Below are 21,611 nucleotides of genomic sequence, written 5' to 3' on the forward strand. Positions count from 1 at the left end.
GAGAAGAGCAGTCTAAGGAGGTCTAGGGCTAAAAAGGATATTGTCAGAGACATTTTTTTTTTTTTTTTTTTTGGAGATGGAGTCTCACTCTGTTGCCCAGGCTAGAGTGCAGTGGCACATTCTTGGCTCACTGCAACCTCCACCTCCTGGGTTCAAGCAATTCTCCTACCTCAGCCTGCCGAGTAGCTGGGATTACAGGTGTATGCCACCATGCGTGGCTAATTTTTATATTTTTAGTAGAGACAGGGTTTCACCATATTGGTCAGGCCGGTCTTGAACTCCTGACCTTAGGTGATCTGCCTGCCTTAGCCTCCCAAAGTGCTGGAATTACGGGTGTGAGCCACTATGCCTAGCCTTGTCGGAGACTTTTTAAACAAATATCATCATTTTAGAATATATTTATATTAAAAATGGTCACTCTGGTAATTTTGTACAAAGTTAATGGGCTTCTTTTTTTGGTTTTGCTTGTTTGTTTTGGAATGAAGTATGGTACATTACCTTATGGGAGTCAACTAGAGAATTACTCATAAGCAGGGTTTCAGGTACACATAACTCGTAGCTTCTGATTAGCCAGAGAGTAGAACCAATATAGCCATGTGAAGGATAAACACTAATGGGTTACCTTCGTCTTTGTTTTTCTTTCTTTCTTTTTTTTTTTTTTTCCAGGAGAGGAGCTACTCATCCCCTGTACGGTCTATTTTAGTTTTCTGATGGATTCTCGCAATGAGGTTTGGTGGACCATTGATGGAAAAAAACCTGATGACATCCCTATTGATGTCACCATTAACGAAAGGTATCATGGGGGCCAGCAAGGGAGTGACTAACCTTTGTTTCTCAACGTAATGATCTCTGATGTGTGTTCTAGTCAATGAAAATGAAAATTCTCATTTTTCCCGATCACAAAAATCGGCAAGATTTTCAAATCTTTGGTGGCTGCATCCCAAAACAGGGTTACTGGACTAGCAATGCAAGGAACAGATGCTGCCTGATGACCAGTAGAGAACTGAATTAGAATGTTCTGAGGCTGAGCATCTTCATCAGATTGTCCACAGGACATGCACCCTATTGTCTTAAGCCCAGCAAGATTCACACATTGATGATACCCACATGGAAGTAGAGGGAATACATATCTTACATCAATAAAAAGGCCACGATCGAGGGTTGTGGGTGTGTGGAAACCTATCAGTGTAGTTGTACTTTTCCTTTTCTCAATCCTAGTGTCTGGCCCTGTGTATTTGTGCCTTAGGTAATCAGGTTTTGTTTTTTTGCGTTGCAGTGAGCATGCATTTCCTCTCTCCTCTTTCTTAACTCATATAACCTATAGTTATATTTATAATTAGTAATTTTTAATATTAACTAAATATATTTGTGTAATTTACATTTTATTTTAAAGGTAGATGGGTAGTAATATAACTCACTTTTAAAATAAAATAACATTTTATTCCTAAATAAACCTGATTTTTTAAGGTGTTGGCAAAGGGGAAAGTGTGAGTCCTTGAAGACAGAAGGTTCCACTGCAAATGAAGCGCGCCATTACCCAACAGCAGTTGGCTCACTGCACCAATTAAAAATTTGCAGCTGGTCAGCTACATGACAAAGTAATGTGGCTGGAGGCTCAGAGGGAGAATCACTGATCTTTTTAGGAATTGTTAACACTTTGCATCCCATCCTCATAGTAATAGTGAATAAATAATAAGGAAAGTCATGTTGTTCCACCTTGCTGCTATTGAAATGTACTCAGTGTTCATAGGTAGCAGTGGAGTTAAGCTTAAGCTAAACCAATCAGAGCCCTTAACCAAATTCTCATACCTGACAGTAAGCCTAGTTAAAAAGAGAACCTAGATGGCAGTCAGCTGTAGCAGAGAGATTTTGCTCTGCGACGAGCAAAGGAGTTCAAAGGGATTTTAAATTTTGATCTTGGACCCAAAGCACTTGATCTCCGATTCACTGTACAGTTGGATATATTTATTTTTACAAAGTTTACTTGTTCATAACGGCTTCCTCTTTTTATACATTAGGATTTAACCATGAGATTTCAGATTTCTGACCACAATATTCTAGCTGTGTTCAGAATCCATGCTTTGGGAATCGCTGAAATGCATCGACTATTCCTATGGGATAACAATAATACCTACATGAATATTTATTAAGCATTATTCTTATATTCATGCCTTAGTGTATTCAGTCCTCAGAATTCCTGAATAAATTAATACATGTAATGCACTGTGTGGGCATTACGACTTCCCTGTTTTCCAAAAGAGGAACCTGACCTGGAAAGGTTAGTTATCTTACCCAAAGTATATAGCCAGGAATTGACAAATCCTGGATAAAAACCCAAAAGCACCTGACTCCAGAAGCTTCTCTCTAAACTGATACAGCATTCTGGCTCAGAGATCTAAGCAAAAGAGACATTTCGTTTTGAAGAGAGATCTGTAAAAAGAAGCCGGTGTTGGGATTTGGTCTAGACAATGGGATAGTGTGTAGTGTAAATGGTATAGTATAGTATTAGAATCTTACCATTAATACTTTAATCGCTGCATTATAAGTAGCTCAGCTTATCAACCTTCCTTGCCCTCACCTGTAGTGGGGGTCTGTGGTTGCTTACTTGTCTGATTCATACACAGTCCATAGTGCTTGAGTCACTCTCAAATGCTTTGATTTTCTTCCCTCTATTTCTAGTATAAGTCACAGTAGAACAGAAGATGAAACAAGAACTCAGATTTTGAGCATCAAGAAAGTTACCTCTGAGGATCTCAAGCGCAGCTATGTCTGTCATGCTAGAAGTGCCAAAGGCGAAGTTGCCAAAGCAGCCAAGGTGAAGCAGAAAGGTAATAGATGCAGTCAGTGATGAATCTCTCAACTCCAAATGTAACTTTGTGGTGAATAAGGACAAAAGGAGAGCTTGAGAACAAGAGAGCTCCAGCGCCTCGCCCAACGGCATCTAACCCACAGTAATGAATCAAACTTAAATGAAAAATACGAAAGTTTTCATCTATATAAAGATACTCAAGATATTGTTTCTGATATTGTTAGTACCGTAATGCCCAAATGTAGCTAAAAAAAGACATGATTACAATGAGACACAATTTTGTGTCTGTACAATATGAAAAATTAAAAACAAAGAAAATATTCAAAGCTACCAAAGATAGAAAAAAACTCGTAGAGCCACATATTGTTGGTGAATTATTAAGACCTTTTTAAAAATCATTCATGGTAGAGTTTAAGAGTCATAAAAAAGATTTCATCATCTGACCTAATACTTTTGGAATTTTTCCTGAACAAATAACAGAAAGAGAATTATGTATCTTTTAACATTATTAAAAGTATTATCTGTAGTTGTAAAACATTATTAATAGCAGCCATCTAATTGTATGCATGAATGAAGGTATTAAATGCTTATTTTCAGAAAAAAAATACATAATTATAATATCATTTTAAACACTATGTATCAGTATTTAAGCAGGTTTATAATATACCAGTAGCCACAATTGCTAAAATGAAAATCATTTAAATTATGATTTTAAATGATATGAACATGATTTCTATGTTGGTAGTACTATATTATTCTACAATAAATGAAAATTATAAAGCCTTCTTGTGAGAAGTGCTGCTTCTAAAACAGACTGTGTCTAAAATTTTCTTTGTGTCTCTCACCTAACAGAATCCCAGAAAATCCCTTGAAGGATGTTTTTAATGGTCTTGAGAAAAGTAGTGATGAGTTATCACACATGCAATCAGGTCATTCAGAGTCATCCTGGCTTCTGGTATATAGAGAGTATAATATTTATTCAAAAGTGAATAAAATCGCACATAATTGTTACATTTTACAGTGAGACTTAATGCTTTTTTAAAGCTGATGAAAAACAGGATTCACCTCAACCTTTCATTACAATTTAAAAACTATATAGCAAAGGCGTGAAATGTATATGCCTCGTATGAAGTATTAGTGGATCAATTCAGGGTAATTCATTGCTTCTGCTCCTCAGAAGCCAGTGTGAAAAGGAAAGACTGAAGTACATGATGTAAGGCAGTTTCCCAAATTGAGTTCTCGGGAACACTGCTAAGCATCAGTATTGTCCCGCAATGCGTTATTATACTCTAGAGTCAGACCACCTGCGTTGAAATTCTGGTTTCTGCGCATCCTAATTCCATGAAAAGTAAATCTCTCTGAGCCTCAATTTCCTTACATTTAAAGTAGACATAATAATACCACTATCTTATAAGGTTGTTTTAAAGTGCTCAGCACAGTTATTGGCATATATACCTAATATGAAATGCTCAATAAATATTAACTCATTATTTCCATAAGATTTTCATAAGTATTATTTGACGAAGGCTTTTTATCATCAAATAAGTATCATTCATGTCTGGATTAAACAAAATCAAGTTACTTTAGTTAGGACCCATTCAAGTATTTAATATGTGAACATTTGACAGGAATATCTGCAGGAAATTGGATTATAGTGGATTATAGTGGCATGGTGTTTTCATATGTATTTGACTCCAGATTTCTTAAGTATGGAGCTTTTTGTGGGGATTGTCTTCTGAGGGATGTATCCTGGGGAATAATTTTGGAAGGTGACATTAATTAATAACTTACTGTCAAATGAATAGGATCAAAACAATCAAAGCAATGTGTAATGTAGGAGTGAAGCACAAGTTTGCCTCCCAGAGCTACTGGAGTAGCTCCCCTTTTAGAGAAGACCCTGCTCTAAATGCTGTAATTGATGAAAAACAGGATTCACCTCAACCTTTCATTACAATTTAAAAACTATATAGCAAAGGCATGAAATGTCTATGCCTCCCAGAGCTACTGGAGTAGCTCCCCTTTTAGAGAAGCCCCTGCTCTAAATGCTGAAATTGATGAAAAACAGGATTCACCTCAACCTTTCATTACCATTTAAAAACTATATAGCAAAGGCGTGAAATGTATATGCCTCGTATGAAGTATTAGTGGATCAATTCAGGATAATTCATTGCTTCTGCTCCTCAGAAGCCAGTGTGAAAAGGAAAGACTGAAGTACATGATGTAAGGCAGTGTCCTAAATTGAGTTCTTGGGAACACTGCTAAGCATCAGTATTGTAATAAGGACAGCATCAGGAATGTGAGGTGACAGGTGGACCCTGTCAACCAGATGATCTGTGCTGAAAGCTGATAGAGAGTCACCTTTTAGCCATACCTGTGCACGTCCATTGGTAGCAGAGGAGCTGTGGTTTTCTTCATTTGGCTTCTATTCTGAACTAACTAATGCTGAAATTCAGAGGTTATATCTGAGTTCACATTCATACATTACATGTATGGGCTGACTCTAAATTTATTAACAAAGCATTCTATGTACTTCCTGAAAAGGACGTCAAGAAAAGACTAACACTTAGAATGCGAGAAAGACACTGGTATAGGTCTTATTGACAGCAAAATTTCATTATAGTCAGTTAAAGCTAAGTATTACAGAGGAGGCAGGTTTTTTTTTTATTTTTATGTATTTATTTTTATTTATTTTTTATTTTTGAGGCAGAGTTGTGCTCTTGTCACCTAGGCTGAAGTGCAGTGGTATATCTCGGTTCACTGCAATCACTGCCTCCTGGGTTCACGCGATTCTTCTGCCTCAGCCTCCCAAGTAGCTGGGATTATAGGCATGTGCCACCATGCCTGGCTAATTTTTGTATTTTTGCTAGAGACAGGATTTCACCATGTTGGCCAGGCTGGTCTTGAACTCCTGACCTCAGGTGATCCTCCTGCCTTGGCTTCCCAAAGTGCTGGGATTACAGGCGTGAGCCACCATGCCCGGGCCATTGTTTTATAGTAAGAGTGTGATAAGCACTAAGGCAAGGTGTCTGTTTAACTTTATGAGAAACTGCCACACCAATTTCGAAAGAGGTTGTACCATTTTACCTGTCCTCTAGCAATGTACACAAATTCCAGGCACTCTATTTCCTCACCAACTTTTGGAACTGTCAAACTTTCCAATTTTAGCCATACTAATGGATGCATAGTGTTATTACATTGTATTTTAAATTTGCATTTCTTGGATACTAATGATGTGAACAACTTTTCATGGCCTTATTGGTCATTAACTAATAGATCTTTTTGTGAAGTATCTGTTAAAATTTTTAGCTCAGTTTTGTTATTGGGTCATTTGTTTTTAAATTTAATGTATGGTTAGGATATATACACAGATACTATATATCTCAAATAAAACTCCTGTGTCAGATGTATGAGTTGTTAATATTATCACCCAGTTTGTGAATTCATTTTCTTTTAAACAGAATCTTTAAAAGTTTGATGGCATTTATTTTATCGGTTTCTTCTATGCTTAGTGGTTTCTAAATTCAGTATTACCAATCTCTGCCTAAATTTAGAAAGGTATTAAGGTTAGAAAGATATCCTTCTGTGTTTTCTTCTGGAAGATTTGTAGATTTTTCTTTTAGAGTTAGGCCTATGATCCAGTTTTTTGTTTTTGTTTTTTTCATACTCTGAATTATTGGGTTAATGTTTAGTGTTTTGTTTTTCCATATAGATAACCAGTTGTTCTCACATCATATTGAAAGATCTTTCCTTCTTTTTGTTGAATTGTTCTGAAAACAGCCCAAATATTAATTCTATAAATATAGATCTATTTCTGCATTCCCTGCTCTGTTCATCTGTTTATCTATCTTTAGTCCAGTACCACTTTATCCTGGTTAACATAGTTTTAAAGTTTAAAGTAAGTCATGAAATCAGAGACTGTATGTCTTCCCCCTTTTTTCTTTTTGAAGATTGATTCAACTATTTTAGGAACCATATTTTTTTCATGTAGATTGTAGTATCAGCTTGTCCATTTCTACATAAAAGCCTGCTGATATTTTGATTGTATTTAATTTATAAATCAGTCTGGGGAAAGTTGAAATCTTTACAATACTGAGTTTTCCAATCCATGGACATAATATATCTCTCCATTTATTTAGATCTTAATGTTTTTCAGCATTTTTTCTTTTAGATTTGATTGTACAGGTCTTGCATACATATTGTTAAATGTATGCCTAAATGTTTTGTTTTTGATGCTATTGTAATAGTATTTTTATTTTTTAATTTATTTTTTGAGACAGAGTCTCGCTATCACTCAGGCTGCAATACAGTGGTGTGATCTCGACTCACTGCAATCTCCACCTCCCGAGTTCAAGCGATTCTCTTGCCTCAGCCTCCAGAGTAGCTTGGATTACAGGTCCCCACTACCACACCTGGCTAATTTTTATATGTTTTAATAGAGACGGGGTTTCTCCATGTTGGCCAGGCTTGTCTCGAACTCCTGACTTCAGATGATCCAACCGCCTCAGCCTCCCTCCTACAGTGCTGGGATTACAGTCATGAGCCACCACACCCGACCTGTAATAGTGCTTTTTAGATTTTCATTTTCCAGTTGTTCATTGAAAATGCAATGAGTTGATTTTATATATTGATCTTGACCTTTTGAACTTTAGAGTGGTGTTTGTTCATTTAGTTTCTTAGGATTTTCCATATGCTTGATTGTGTCACCATAATAAAACAGATTTTTACTTCTTCCTTTCTAAATTTCATCACTTTAATCACTTTTTAGTGTCCATTTCACTCTTTTGGACCTCCAGTACCATGTTCTGTAGAAGTTGTGAGAGCAGCCATCTTTGTGTTGTTTCCAAATTTAGAGGGCAAGCTTCAGTTTTTATATATAGAATTTTTTCTTAGATGACCTTTATTTTCATGAGCATTTTTTTCATTTTTAGTTTGCTGAGAATTTTTTTTATGAGTGTGTTGAGTTTTGTTTGATTCTTAACTGGATCTATTGAGAGGATTATATGTTTTTATTTTTAATCTGTCAGTGTGATGATTTATACTTACTGATTTTGAAATGTTCATCCAACCAATTTTGCATGCCCAGAATAAACCCTCATATTGTCATGATTTATTGCCCTTTTTATATATTACTGGATTTGATTTGCCAATATTTTGTCACAGATTTTTGTTCATGTTAAGAATTTTTTTCTTTTTTCTTTCTTTCTTTTTTTTTTTGAGATGGAGTTTCTCTCTTGTTGCCCAGGCTGGAGTACAGTGGCGCAATCTCAGTTCACTGCAACCTCCACCTCCCAGGTTCAAATGATTCTCCTGCCTCAGCCTCCTGAGTAGCTGGCATTACAGGCATCTGCCACCACACTGGCTAATTTTTCTTTGTATTTTTTTTTTTTTTTTAGTAGAGACGGGGTTTCACCAAATTTTGCTCATATCTTTATTCATGAAGGATGCTGGTTTGTAGCATTCTTTTCTTGTAATGCTGTGACTAATGTCAGGGTTAAGCTGGTCTCATTACATAAGCTGGATAATGTTCCCTCTTCTATGATTATGTGAAAGCCTATGAGTAAAACTGATATTATTTCTTGCTCAAAAGAATTACTCATATATCTATCTGGGCTGTTGTTTTCTTTTTGGGAAAGCTTTTAATTATGAATTCAGTGTCCTTTTTAGTATTGAGATGTTCTGTTTCTTCCTGTGGCAGTTTTGGCTTTCAAGGCATTTTTTTTCTATTTTGTCTAAGTTGTCATATTATTGGCATACTTTTCATTAGATTATTTCCTATTATCCTTTTAATGTCTGCAGGATTTTTAGTGATGCTCCACTGTCACTTCTGATATTAGTAATTTGTATTTTGCCTTTTTTTGTTCTTCATCAGTCAAGATAAGGGTTTCTCAATTTTGCTTATTTTTTCAATGAACATATTTTTATTGACTTTTCTCTCTTGTTTGTATATTTTGTTTTATTTACTTTATTTTTATACTTATTTTCCTCTTTTTGCATACTTTGCATTTCATTTTCTTTTTTGTCAATCATCCTAAAGTATAAGCTGTATCATTGATTTTTAAGTTATTCTTCTTTTCCAATATAAGTATTCTGAGCTATGAATTTTCCTCATAGGATTACTTTAAATCCAACAAATGAAACATTGAGTTTTTGTTATTATTAAGTTCAAAATATTTTCTAATTTCTCTCTTCATTTCTTTTTGACCTAAAGGTTATTTTGACATGTGTTAACTTAATTTAAACACACTTGGAATTTTCTAGATCACTTTACTACATTATATATGAAAATTCATTTGAATTTTAGTGTTGGCTTTATGTTCACTCTTGATAAAGTTATTTGTAACATTTCATATTGTCATTTAAGTTTAGCTAATGTAAAAAATTAGAAATGAAGATAAAAGTCTGGGAGCAGTTGTCTCCGACTTAGAACTACCTGAGAGAACTACATTATGGAGTGGAGAAACATAGGTTTTTGTTCTAGATAGACCTGGGTGCAAGTTCTGGACTCAGTGCTGGCTGTGTATATCAACTGGTACAAGCCTTCCTTTTCTTATCCTTCAGGTACAACTTCCAGGGTATCTGTGAAAACTGAGGGAATGGGGAATGAGAGCTTTGTCACAGTGCTGCACACTTGATTCTAATTTCTAATCTCTTATTTAGTTCTGATGTATCCAAAGAACATACTTTGCATGATTTTATTCTTTTTAAGCTTATTGGTACTTTTTAAAAAAAAGTATTTGCAGACTGCCTATCTTGGTAAACGTTTGCTATGCGTTTGAAAAAGACGCATATTTGGTAGTTTGAAGTGTGATGTCCAGTGAATGTCAACTAAGACGATTGGTGTCAATGTTGTTCATGTCTTCAATATCCTTACTGATTTTTCCAATATACTTTGTTATTCAGTTATTAAAAGGGAGAATGGTGTTGAAATCTTTATGTATATGGATTTTTCCAATTCTCTCTTCAGTTCTGCCAGTATTTGTTTCATGTATTTTGGAACTGTGATATTTAATACATGCTTATTTAGGATTGATATGTCTTTTTGATGAATTGACTCTTACATTGTGAAATGTCCATTTTTTTTCTGTTAGTATTCTGTGTCTAATATGAATGTAGCCATTCCGGTTTTTTTTTTTTTTTTTTTTTTTTTTTTGGATGTGGGGACGGAGTCTTTGTTCACGATGGTCGAGTTCAGCTGAGCGATCTTGCCTCACTGCAAGCTTTCTTATAATTAGTATATGTTTTTACCATTCTTTTATTTTACCTATCAGCATCTTTATACTTGTATACTTTATACTTAATGTATATCTCTTATTTACAGCATATTATTGGGTATTGGATCCAATCTGATCATTTCTACTTTTTAACTTGAATGTTTAATCCATTTTTCTTTAATTATTAATATGACTGCCTTTAAGTTTGCCATCTTGCTATTTGTTGTCTACCTGTCTTTATTTTTATCTCATTTAGATTAATTGGTATTTTCATTGTATTTTATTTTACCACTTTTTGGGGGCTTTTGGCTCTTCCTCTTTGTTTGGGGCTTGTTTTGTTTTCTCTAGTGTTTATATTTTCCCTAAACTTATCAGTTTATCTTGAATTAATCACTTTACATATTTTATGAGAAACTTACTATGGCATATTTCCATTTCTTCCCTGTCATCCTTTGTGTTGTGCTATAATACATTTTGGTTTTGCATGAATTACAGATACCACAATGTATTGTGAAAGTTCGGCTTTAAATAACTGTCTTCTAAGAAGTTAAGAACCGGTAACATTTTTAAAATTTGTTTGCTTATTTTTTATTTCTGACACTATCCATTCTTGGTAACATTTTAATCTGAAGAACTATTTAATGTTTCTGGTAATATACATCTGCTGGTGACAAATTCTCTTTATTTTAATCTAAAAATGTCTTATTTAATTTTTATATTTCAAAACTTTACTAAGAAAGTTTTCAAATATATGGAAGATTTTAAGGAATTACACAGTGAGCAGTAATACAACCTACCTAGATTCTGCCATTAACATTTTGTTATCTTTGCTTTATCACATATCTATTCATTCTTCCGCCAGTATATGAATCCATCTTATTTTCTGATACATTTCAAAGTACATGCAGACATCAGTAGACATTTAAGCTCCTTATCATTATCAATATTTTAATATTTATTTGTAGGTTTCTTTTCTAGGTAAAATTTGCATAGTGCAACAAATTACATAACTCAAGTGTACCATTTGATAATTTTTGAGAAATGCATATATATGCATTACCTAATATCCTATTAAGATATAGAATATTACCGTCACCAGAGAGTAACATTCTTCCCCCTATCATTCAATCCCTTCTACCCCCACCTTTCTCACCTCCCCCAACAATACAACTGTTTTTACTTCCTTTTTAGAATAATTTTTTTTTATATTCTAGAACTTTATGTATGTGGACTCATACAGAATGCTCTATTGTGTAACTGTACTTTCACTCAGCAAATGTTCTTGATATTCACACATGCTGTTGTGTGTATCAGGCATTTGCTCCTTTTGTTCGCCACGGAGTGGTTTTGGTTTGTTTTTGTTTTGTTTAAGAATGCAGGCCGGGCGCGGTGGCTCAAGCCTGTAATCCCAGCACTTTGGGAGGCCGAGACGGGCGGATCACGAGGTCAGGAGATCGAGACCATCCTGGCTAACACAGTGAAACCCCGTCTCTACTAAAAAATACAAAAAATGAGCCGGGCGAGGTGGCGGGCGCCTGTAGTCCCAGCTACTCGGGAGGCTGAGGCAGGAGAATGGTGTAAACCCGGGAGGCGGAGCTTGCAGTGAGCTGAGATCTGGCCACTGCACTCCAGCCTGGGCGACAGAGCGAGACTCCGTCTAAAAAAAAAAAAAAAAAAAAAGAATGCAGAATGATTTGTTTATTCATTCTCTGGGTAGTGAACATTTGGGTTGTTATCAGTTTTGGGGTCTTTTGAATAAAGCTTCTGTGGACTTTCTTATCCAAGTTTCTTAATGGACTGCTGCTTTTACTTCTCTGAGATGAATACCTGTGAGTGGAATTACTGACTTAGTTTTACTAGAAACTGTTAGACTTTTTTTTTTTTTTCTCCAAGTGGCTATATCATTCTATATTCCTCCATCAACATATTTACATCTTAAGGATTTGGTGTTGTCAGCCTTCTTCGTTTTAGCAATTATAGGTGAGTGTATGGTGGTATCTTATTGTAGTTTAATTCTTCATTTCCCTGATGTCTCAAAATATTGAGCACTTATTCTTCACGTGCTTATTGGCCATCTGTATGTCTTTTGTGATGTGACTGTTCAAACATTTTGTTCATTTTATAAATCGTTTGTGTTTTATTATTGAATCTTAGCAGTTCTTCATCTGTCCTGGATACCAGTCCTTTGTCAGACACATGTTTTGCAAATACTTTTTCCCAGTCTTTTGCATGACAATTTGTTTTTGTAGTGGTGTATTTTAATGAGCAGAGGTTCTCATTTTTATGAGATGTAATTTATTACCTTTTTCTTTAATGATTATTAATTTCTGTGTTCTAAGAAAGCTTTGCTTACCCATAGTCATGAAGGTTCACCTGTGTTTAGGCCAATAGTCCATCTCTTTTCTTTTTTTTTATGAATGATGTGTAGTAGAAATTGAAGTTCAATTTTCCTTTCATAGTGATATCCAGTTATTCCAGCACAATTAATTGGAAAGATTTTTACTTTCTCATTGTGTTTCTCTGGTGCCTTTGTCAATATTTTAACAGGATATGTTGAAAGTGTATCTATTTCTTTCCTTCCAACCCTTTAAGGTATTCCATTGTCTCCTGGCTAATCTTATCTAAAATGCAAATGGGGCAGTTTTTGTTGTTGTTGTTCTTGATTATTTTTGTGCCCTTTATGTATTTGTTGTATGTTTTTCTTTGGCAGATTTTAAGATCACCTTTTCTTTATTGATTTTGAAAATCAAATTATGATAGCCTGTGGTGTCATTTTTGTGTGTGAGTTTCTTACTTAGAGTTTATTAAACTTCTCAGTTCTGTGTTTATATTTTTCCTTTAATGTGAACAATTTTCAGCCATTTTCTCTTCAAATATATCCACCTTTCCCCCTCACTCTTTCTCTTCTTTCAGGACTCCAGTTAAAATTAGGATAGACCACTTCTATCCAATTAGTAGTGCCCCACATGTCGCTGAACTTGTCGTTATTTTTGTTTCTTCCTTTTTCATCCTTTTCCCCTGTCTGTGTTTGTGTAGTTCCCAGTGTATGCTGGCCATTTTCTTTGGGATGTCTAATCTATAGCATTTTCTTTATTTCAGAATTGCATTTTTCAGCTTTTGAATTTCCATATCTTCATTGAAGGGTCCCTATTGATATTTTCTATTCGCTGTTCACAATGTTCATGGTTTAAAAAAATTGAACAAATACATGTAGAATACTCATTTTTAGGTGTTCATCTGATAATTCCACCATTTTTGTCCATTTTCATTCTGTTTTGATTAGCTATCTTTTTATTAGCTAGATATGGACTTTCTTGCTTTTTTATCTAGCTTTTTAAAACTTATATGCTGGATATTATGAGTGTTACAATTTTGAGTTCTGAATTTTGGAAGACAGTGTTAAATTTTGTTCTAGCGGGTAATTAAATTATATGCATAACTGCTTGCTTTTTAATAAGCATCTTATCTTTGTTAAAGCAGGTCTAAAATAGCCTTTTGTGTAGGGTTAGATTGGACCTACTTCTAAAGCATGTCATACCTGGAGTCTCTAATTAATATTGGGGAGCTAAACAAAATCTCTTCCCTCTGAGTGGCCTGTACTCAACTGTCTCACAGCCCTTCATGCGCTCCTAGAGTTGATCTGTTCCCAGCTATGCTTTGCCTAACCTTTTAAAGTATTCCCCTAAATATGTGTAGCTTTGTATTTGGCCAAAGACTTGAGGTAATCCTGTGCAGATTTCTGGAGTCCCATCTCTAAATAGTTCTCTTGTCTATAAATGCAATCCGACTCAACAGCGCCTTGAACTCTAATTTCTATCTCCTTAGCTCAGTGTGACCACTTTCTTATTTTGGTTTTCTCCTTTCTGTGCCACAGTTTAAAAGGTGCCTTGAATCAAAAAGCCAGCCAGGCGCGGTGGCTCACGCCTGTAATCCCAGCACTTTGGGAGGCCAAGACAGGCGGATCACGAGGTCAGGAGTTCGAGACCATCCTGGCTAACATGGAGAAACCCCCCCGTCTCTATAAAAATACAAAAAAAAAAAAAAAAAGCCGAGCTTGGTGGTGGGCGCCTGTAGTCCCAGCTACTCGGGAGGCTGAGGCAGGAGAATGGCGTGAACCCAGGAGGCGGAGCTTGCAGTGAACTGAGATCCGGCCACTGCACTCCAGCCTGGGTGACAGAGCGAGACTCCATCTCAAAAAATAAAAAAAAAAATTTAAAAAGCCAGAGTGATCGTGGGCTTTACCTTTTTTTGTCTTTTTCTCTCACAGATCACATTCCTGTGTTACCAGTTGTCCAACTTTTTTACAAACTGTATTTTAGATATGGAAGGAAGGCTAGTCCAGTACTCAGTACTAGTTACTCCTCTAAGAACAGAAGCTAAAGTCCAAAGTGCACATGTTCTAACACACTATAATAGCCAAATCAATAACATCTGCTAGTCAGTTTAGTCATTGGTCTCTGGTTTATCATAATTTTAATAAAGCATTCCCTTTGTTTACAACTCAGGAGTATGGCCATTGCCACAGTTCCAAAAATTACCCATCAGTCCCAACAATTTAGCACGGAGTAGCCATGGGTTCTGTGGCAGGGGACACTTGGAAGTGCAAGCAGCTGGCATTTAGTTGGAACATGCAGTGGACAGCAAGGCTCCAACTGCAATAATAAAGATGACAAAAATCACTCAGATTTCCTAGGAGAAACATGATCATAGAGCAAGAACTCAAAACAGGGAAAAAAAACCAAGAGCTAACCAAGGTGGTTACCTGGAAATTTGGGCTTTGAAGCCAATTATTTACATTGAACTCCAAAAATGATGGAAAAAAGTCCGATTCAAGAAGTAACAACAAGCAAGTAGCTAAATTTGGCTACATCCTGCATCAGATTGTTAGTAAAATCAACGAGAGAAGGAGCTTAGGAGTCCAGTTTGGTCTTATTGCATCACGTCTTTCTGATAGGAAATTCTTTAGTCTGGGATTGCATCGGAGTGAAATCTTTTTGTCAAAACACCTGAGGGTCCAGCTAGGCAATTAGCAAATGTAGTCTGAGGGTCACTCTTTCCCTGAAAGCCAGCACTGCTTTACCTGAAAGCCCTGTAGAGAACTTCTTGCATGTGACTTAAGCTATTTAGAAAATCCAGCTAGTAGATTGTTTAAGAGTTCGATATGTTAAGTAGCATTAGTGACTCCTTGTTATCAAGATAGCTCTACAAAATATGATCTGTAAATATGACACATGACTGTATGACACAAAACAGAATTAAAATGCCCCATTAGAAATAAAATGGGCAGTAGTAAAACGAATGGGGCAGAGGGAAATTTATGAGGGTAATTGATATCTCGGTCATTAAGCAAGCTCTCTTATTGGCATTTAAAAAAAATCTATTTCAGGTAAGTGCAGCCAACAACAACTTCCACCCGCATTACAAAATGTTCATCCAGAGGGAGCCAAAATAACTGAACAAATAATGAAAATAACAGTGGAAATTACCCTATTGTACTGTTAACATAAAGTACTGAGAAATACCAAGGACACTGATTTTCATGCCAGCTATCCAAATAGATCTTAGTGCATTTTCAGCAACTGCACTGTCATAGCTTCTGGAATTTATGATGGACTTTTCTTATTTTAAGGTGCCATTATTCATGGAAGGAGTACAAGAGTACCTGATGATAATTTTGCACTGCTAAGTCCCATGCTATACCTGTGGCAGGATTCATATCCTCAGTTTAGGGTAATAAGATCAAAACTCTGCGATTAGTCCTTTTTAATAAGAGAACTTCAGGTTCAGCTCCAGGCTGCTTACCATTTTCTGCTTTGAATAGATACCTTTTGAAAAAATGATTTCCTGGATGTGAGGCTGATCTGGCTGTAGCATCTGTCACCCCACTGATCGCCAGGGTAGATTCAGCTGATCTGGCTAGCGAGGCCGGTGTCCCCTTCCTCCCTCACTGCTTCACGTGACTCCTTCCCGAAGCTGTGCCCTCGGTAGAAGAGGACAACCATCCACAATAGAGGGGGACTGGTGTTTGGTCAAGGGTGTAAGGGTAGCTGTGCTCCCCTGCTAGAACCTCCGAACAAGCTGTCAAGGTTCATAAACGTGATTTTATTACAACTGTTATGTGATCAATAATTGAGCTTCATCGTGATGGTGTTCAAAGATCCCTGCCCTTTGGAGTCAGGGAGCCTCTATAGCAATCCCAGCTTTGTCTCAGCTGTGTCTTCTAAGCTGTGTCTCAGCAAACATTTAACATCTACAGTGTTCTGGGTGCTTACAGAAGCCTTCCCTCACCATGTTATACAGTACACCTCCCTTGGTCCAGTCCCACCCTTCAGTTATCTCTATCACATTAGCATGGTTTGTTTCTCTTATGGCAGTAATCGCTATTTAAAATTAACCAGCTGATTTATTTCTTTACATATTTACTGCCCTGAATTAGAATATTAGCCACAAAAGGGCAGAGATCCTTTCCGTCTTATTTACCATTGGATCCCCAGAAGTTTCTGGCAAATGGTAGATGTCAATAAATAATAATCAAATTGACTAATACACAATTTAAGTCACTCCTGCTTCAGATCCAGTAAATATACTGTTCCTCCTTCAAATACTTAAACTTCATTATCACAAGCTAAGAAAGCAACTAAACAAAATTGTGAAACATAATTTAGTAATAGACTTCTAAATACCCCAGAAGTGTAAAATCTTGTATCTGGAAATGTTCATTGAGATAGTAGGCATTCTAGGGATATCATGGATGAAAAAGACATAATCTCTACCTGAAAGACTGGAAAGGTATAGTTTATGGGGAATGAGAGGGAGTGAAGAAGCTGGCCTGTAGACAAATTACAATATAATAAGTAATGCTGTAATCAAATGATAAACAAAGGGAAGAGTAAGAATTTCTACAAGGGAGAGCCAGGTTGCAATAAAAATTTTATTCTATAAAAGCTTATGTAAGATAATGATATTCGAACATGGACTTGGAAACTAAAAAGAGAAAGGACTTCCAGCCAGAAGTCACAGCATGAGAAAAAGGCATCATATTAAATCTTCCTGGTGTTTTTGATGAAAAAGCAATGGTAAATGAGCAAGGAAGGAAGGTGGTTAGTAATTTGGTTGTGACACACCTTGATTATAGGGCTAATGAGTTAAGATCTGGTTTTTAAGTAATTGAGAATTACCTCACTCTATTTCTGATACTTCCAAAGAAACTGCAGAGGTGCCTATAATATAAAAAATAAGTAGATAAATGCAGAAGTCTGTGTATAGCCAGATATTGCAAGTTCATCTCTAGAATATATACTGAAGAACTGTGAACATGGGAGATAACTTCCAGAACCAAGCATATTCAGCATTTGGTGGATGTCCTCTGCTTCTGCACAGTGAAAATAATGTTTTTGAGGCCTATTTCCAAATGGAAAGGAAAGATAATTAAGTTCCTTTCATACTGCACTAGACAAGAGAATGAAACAAAAACTAATGGAAAAACATTAAGGTTTTTACTCAAATCAGCTGCATCAGCAATTAAAATTCTACCAGTGCCATGGACTTCTTCAGATAGCAATGAGAACTCCATCCCAAGACATGGACAGAGGATGGAGTGATAATTTTCAAAAATATTTTTAAGGAGATTTAGGTGTCAAATTGTGACTTGAATTAGATGACCTTCTAAGCCCTTCCTGATGTTACGGTTCTATTTTAATTTATATATCATCAAAGACTATTCAAATACAAAACACTTTCTACGCCAGGTGCTGGAAACAAAAAGATAGGTATAACACCGTCTGGTATTTTAAAATAGTGCTTAAACTCTACAATGTTGTCTCTGATTGTTCATACATAGGCAGGTGCATAGCTAAGCTGCTGGGCTTATCCAGCTATTTGCTGGGATGATGGGTCACTGTGGTCACCACACAGAAATCAATTCTGTTTCTTTGTTGTTCATTTCAGTGCCGGCTCCAAGATACACAGTGGAACTGGTTTGTGGTTTTGGAGCCACAGTCCTGCTAGTGGTGATTCTCATTGTTGTTTACCACGTTTACTGGCTAGAGATGGTCCTTTTTTACCGGGCTCATTTTGGAACGGATGAAACCATTTTAGGTAAGTAACAGAAATTTGACATAAACCTCTTGTACTGTCATCTTTAGAAAATATGTTGGGGAAAAAAAAAGAAAACATATTGATTTGAAAAACTTAAATTAACTGGAAGATTTAAGCAGGCTAAATTTAATTTCAGCCCTTGCTATTAAAAACATTTCTAAAGATTATTATTCTATTTTCTTGGATTAATTAGTGAGTTGGTCTAAATTAACACTGTCCAAATAGAAATATAATGTGAGCCACTTATCTTCTTAAAATTTCCCAGTGACCACATTTGTAAAAGTAAAAAGAAACACGTAAAAATAATGAATTGACTAAATATGTTTGTAATACTATTTTTTAGCATGCAATTAATATTAAAAAGTTAATGGGATATTTTACAGTCTTTTTTTGGTACTAAAAATGTTCAAAATGTAAAAGGTATTCTCCTGTATCCTCATAGCACATCTTAATTCAAACCAGCCACATTTCGGTGAGCAATAGACTCGTGGCTCATGGCTGCTGTATTGGACAGTGCTGATCCACACTCCTTGTACTGAGACAGCGATCTGTGAACCAGCAGCAACATCACGTGTAGCTGATTAGAAGAATCTTAGACCTAGCCGTTACTGACTCAGAATCTACATTTAAACCATATTCCCAAGTGATTCATGTGTACGTTGACATTTAAAAAGCACGGCTCTAGTGCACATTTGCCTAGTGAAAAGAATAGAGCATTGAAACACACAAACAAATTCATAGGCCCACACCATAAAGATTTGAATTCAGTAGGCTTATGGAAGAAACACAGAATCGATAGTTTTTAATGAGACGTGATTTTTCTAATTAAGCAACTTTGTGAACGATCGGTCCATTAAGTCTAATTATATTTTTAATTTTAGTTCTTTTCAGATATAAATAATTCAGGCAGTTTCACAAAGTTTTGTTCCATTTGTAATTTTAATGTATTAATGAGTGATATGCTTGGACGGGAAGTTGAAATTTTCTGTACAGTATTAATTGCCAGTCCCTGTGATTTACCTTCTGGCTTTGTTCATTTATAGCCATTTACATTTACAGTGAATGGGACAAACCTCACTTTTTCCACTGTAAAGCAACCTGTGAGATGAGAGTTGAGGATATATCAGATAACATTCAAAATTATACCTTCAAATAGTCATTTTGCCTGGAGACTTGTTGCAAGTAGAAAATCGCACTGGAATCTGTCTCATAATGAAAATGTCTAATATGCAGAAGTTCGATTTAAGAAAAAAATGTAATGGTATTAAGAAACTTTCCTAATTTGCATTGTATCCCTGTTCCTTTTGCTAGATGGGAAAGAGTATGATATTTATGTATCCTATGCAAGGAATGCTGAAGAAGAAGAATTTGTATTACTGACCCTCCGTGGAGTTTTGGAGAATGAATTTGGATACAAGCTATGCATCTTTGACCGAGACAGTCTGCCTGGGGGAAGTAGGTATTTCAGATGAGTACAAATGATGCTACCTTGAAAGGCAGAGAGAATCATTAGTTTTGCATTATGGGCGAGAGTCGTGGCACAGCATCTTTGGATATTTGATGTCCAATGCTCTTTGATGTAGCAGACTCCTCTAGAAATTAAACTACATTGGAAGATGTATACTATTCAACTCAGTTTATGGTATTAAAATATTTTCCCTTGTAATCTTTCAGAGCTGCATGTCAGAAAAGTGTGGAGGCACAGTGAATTAGAGCTCTATTAAAGGGCCATAGCTTTAAACAGCCTGTTTATTCACATTTAGATTTTTCAGTTTAGGCTAATCTGCAGTGGTTTGTCTAGAATTGCTTCTATTTGTTTTGTTTTTAGAAAGACAGAGGTTTACTTGGTTTTACTAAAACTGAGTAGCAGAAGAGTGTGTGTAGAATTTTTCCTTATGTGATTCACTGATAGTAATTACAGTATTTTCCTATGGCATTTGCTGTTTTTTTTCCCCATCACTTTTCTTTTCAAGCAAAATAGTGCTACTCAAATTCCCCTTTTCCTTGGGTCTGTTTCTTCTTCCTGTCAGCTTATACATTTGAGGGTTACTTTAAAATTTTATAAGAGCCAGCGTAACTAGAAGGTTTAAAAAAAGAAAAAAAGAAATGCTTAAATTCTTGAATGTGTTAAAATAAAGTACAACTCCTTTTTAGATCCACACAGTAACACACAAAGTAATTTTTCATTGGTGTCTTTTTAATAAATATATGTTACATTCCCAACCCCACTGTTAAACTCTGTCCTGTTGAAATGCTTGTAATATATCTAATTGTAAGCATGACAAACCTATTTTATTCCTCTAAAATCCTGTTCACATTCATCATTTACCAGTTTTTTAAAAATATTTTATGGATAATTGAGATAGATTGAAATTTTATTCTCGTTTTGATTTAGTTGGATCAGTTATTTTATCTTCCCAATCATCATCCAAAAGTCCATCATAAGACATTTCTTTCAGTATAATTTCTCTAGGAAGTTATGACTTAATTATACAGTTAAAGGATAAATTCCATTCATTCTAATGCTTAATTTCCCCAATCATTCATTCACCCATTGTTTGTTCATACAGCCATTCAGTAAATTCTTATCTATCATGGAACTGGGTAAGACCGTCCAATAGGGGTTGATAATTCTTTAAAGGATTCACATTCTAAATAATTACTCTAAATCTTGCTTTTGTTAATTAGCTTTTGCATCCTTTTTTATTCTCCCTGCTGCTTTTACCCAATCTTCTTCGACTCTGGGTCTCTTCTCATGCTTACACATGCTCAGCCTCCAGTGCCACTGCTTGGAACACAATCATTCCTGGATTCTCCTCCAGGCAGTGCATGCTAGATTTTAATTGTGAGGCTTTCCCTACTGTTTCTGAGCCTGAGAAGATTAAGGGGCAAAATGACTTCATGAGGGAATATAGCAAGACATGACATAAGTTTCCACAATACTAGTAAGTTACCTAGAGTTGGCAACTATCTGAAACGCAGGTAAAGGACTATGCAATCCTGGATAAGCAACTGTGAGGAGATGGATTGGTTCCAAGAATTTAGTGACAGGAACTAATCAGGGCCCTTGACAGCAGAATAAAATTACATTGCATTTCCATTTTTCCTGCTTTTTCTTATTTTTTCCTTGAAGAAAGCATTTGCCTGTTAGTGCAAGTAGACACATCATCTAGCAGCTGCCGAAACACAAGGCTTTATAGTAATGATAGGAGTTTGAGGAGAAAGATCCAGTGATGAATTTAGGCTCCAGAGCAGAAAGAAGTAGAAAGCCAACCTGAAGGTGTGTTACCAGCCAAAATGTTGTTCAGTTGGCTAGATTTTTTTAAGCTTCTATTCCAAAGACAGTGATATTAGAGTCAGAGAGGTATCCAGCAACAGAGAGGGACTTTCAGAAGATGAAGGTCCTTCCCTTTGTTGTCTTGTCCTAGCAAAAAATAAAATTCTGTGATTTTGATTATATAACATACATCTTTTTGAATGTCCATTTGGTTCTA

General features: G+C 35.8%; 1 protein-coding gene across 4 annotated transcripts in view; it reads left to right on the plus strand.

Moving 5' to 3' along the window:
- The window catches only part of IL1RAP (interleukin 1 receptor accessory protein), a 149,568-nt gene that overhangs the window by 118,756 nt on the left and 9,201 nt on the right, over positions 1-21,611 (plus strand). For all 4 annotated transcript variants that reach the window (XM_011961617.1, XM_011961620.1, XM_011961618.1 and 1 more), the window contains 4 exons: positions 667-793; positions 2,680-2,828; positions 17,968-18,117; positions 19,429-19,572. In XM_011961617.1, the coding sequence (XP_011817007.1) occupies positions 667-793; positions 2,680-2,828; positions 17,968-18,117; positions 19,429-19,572 (570 nt within the window). The remainder of the gene's footprint in view (positions 1-666; positions 794-2,679; positions 2,829-17,967; positions 18,118-19,428; positions 19,573-21,611) is intronic.

Source organism: Colobus angolensis, unplaced genomic scaffold (assembly GCF_000951035.1).
Source record: "Colobus angolensis palliatus isolate OR3802 unplaced genomic scaffold, Cang.pa_1.0 Scaffold56, whole genome shotgun sequence".
In the NCBI taxonomy this organism is placed as follows: Eukaryota; Metazoa; Chordata; class Mammalia; order Primates; family Cercopithecidae; genus Colobus; species Colobus angolensis.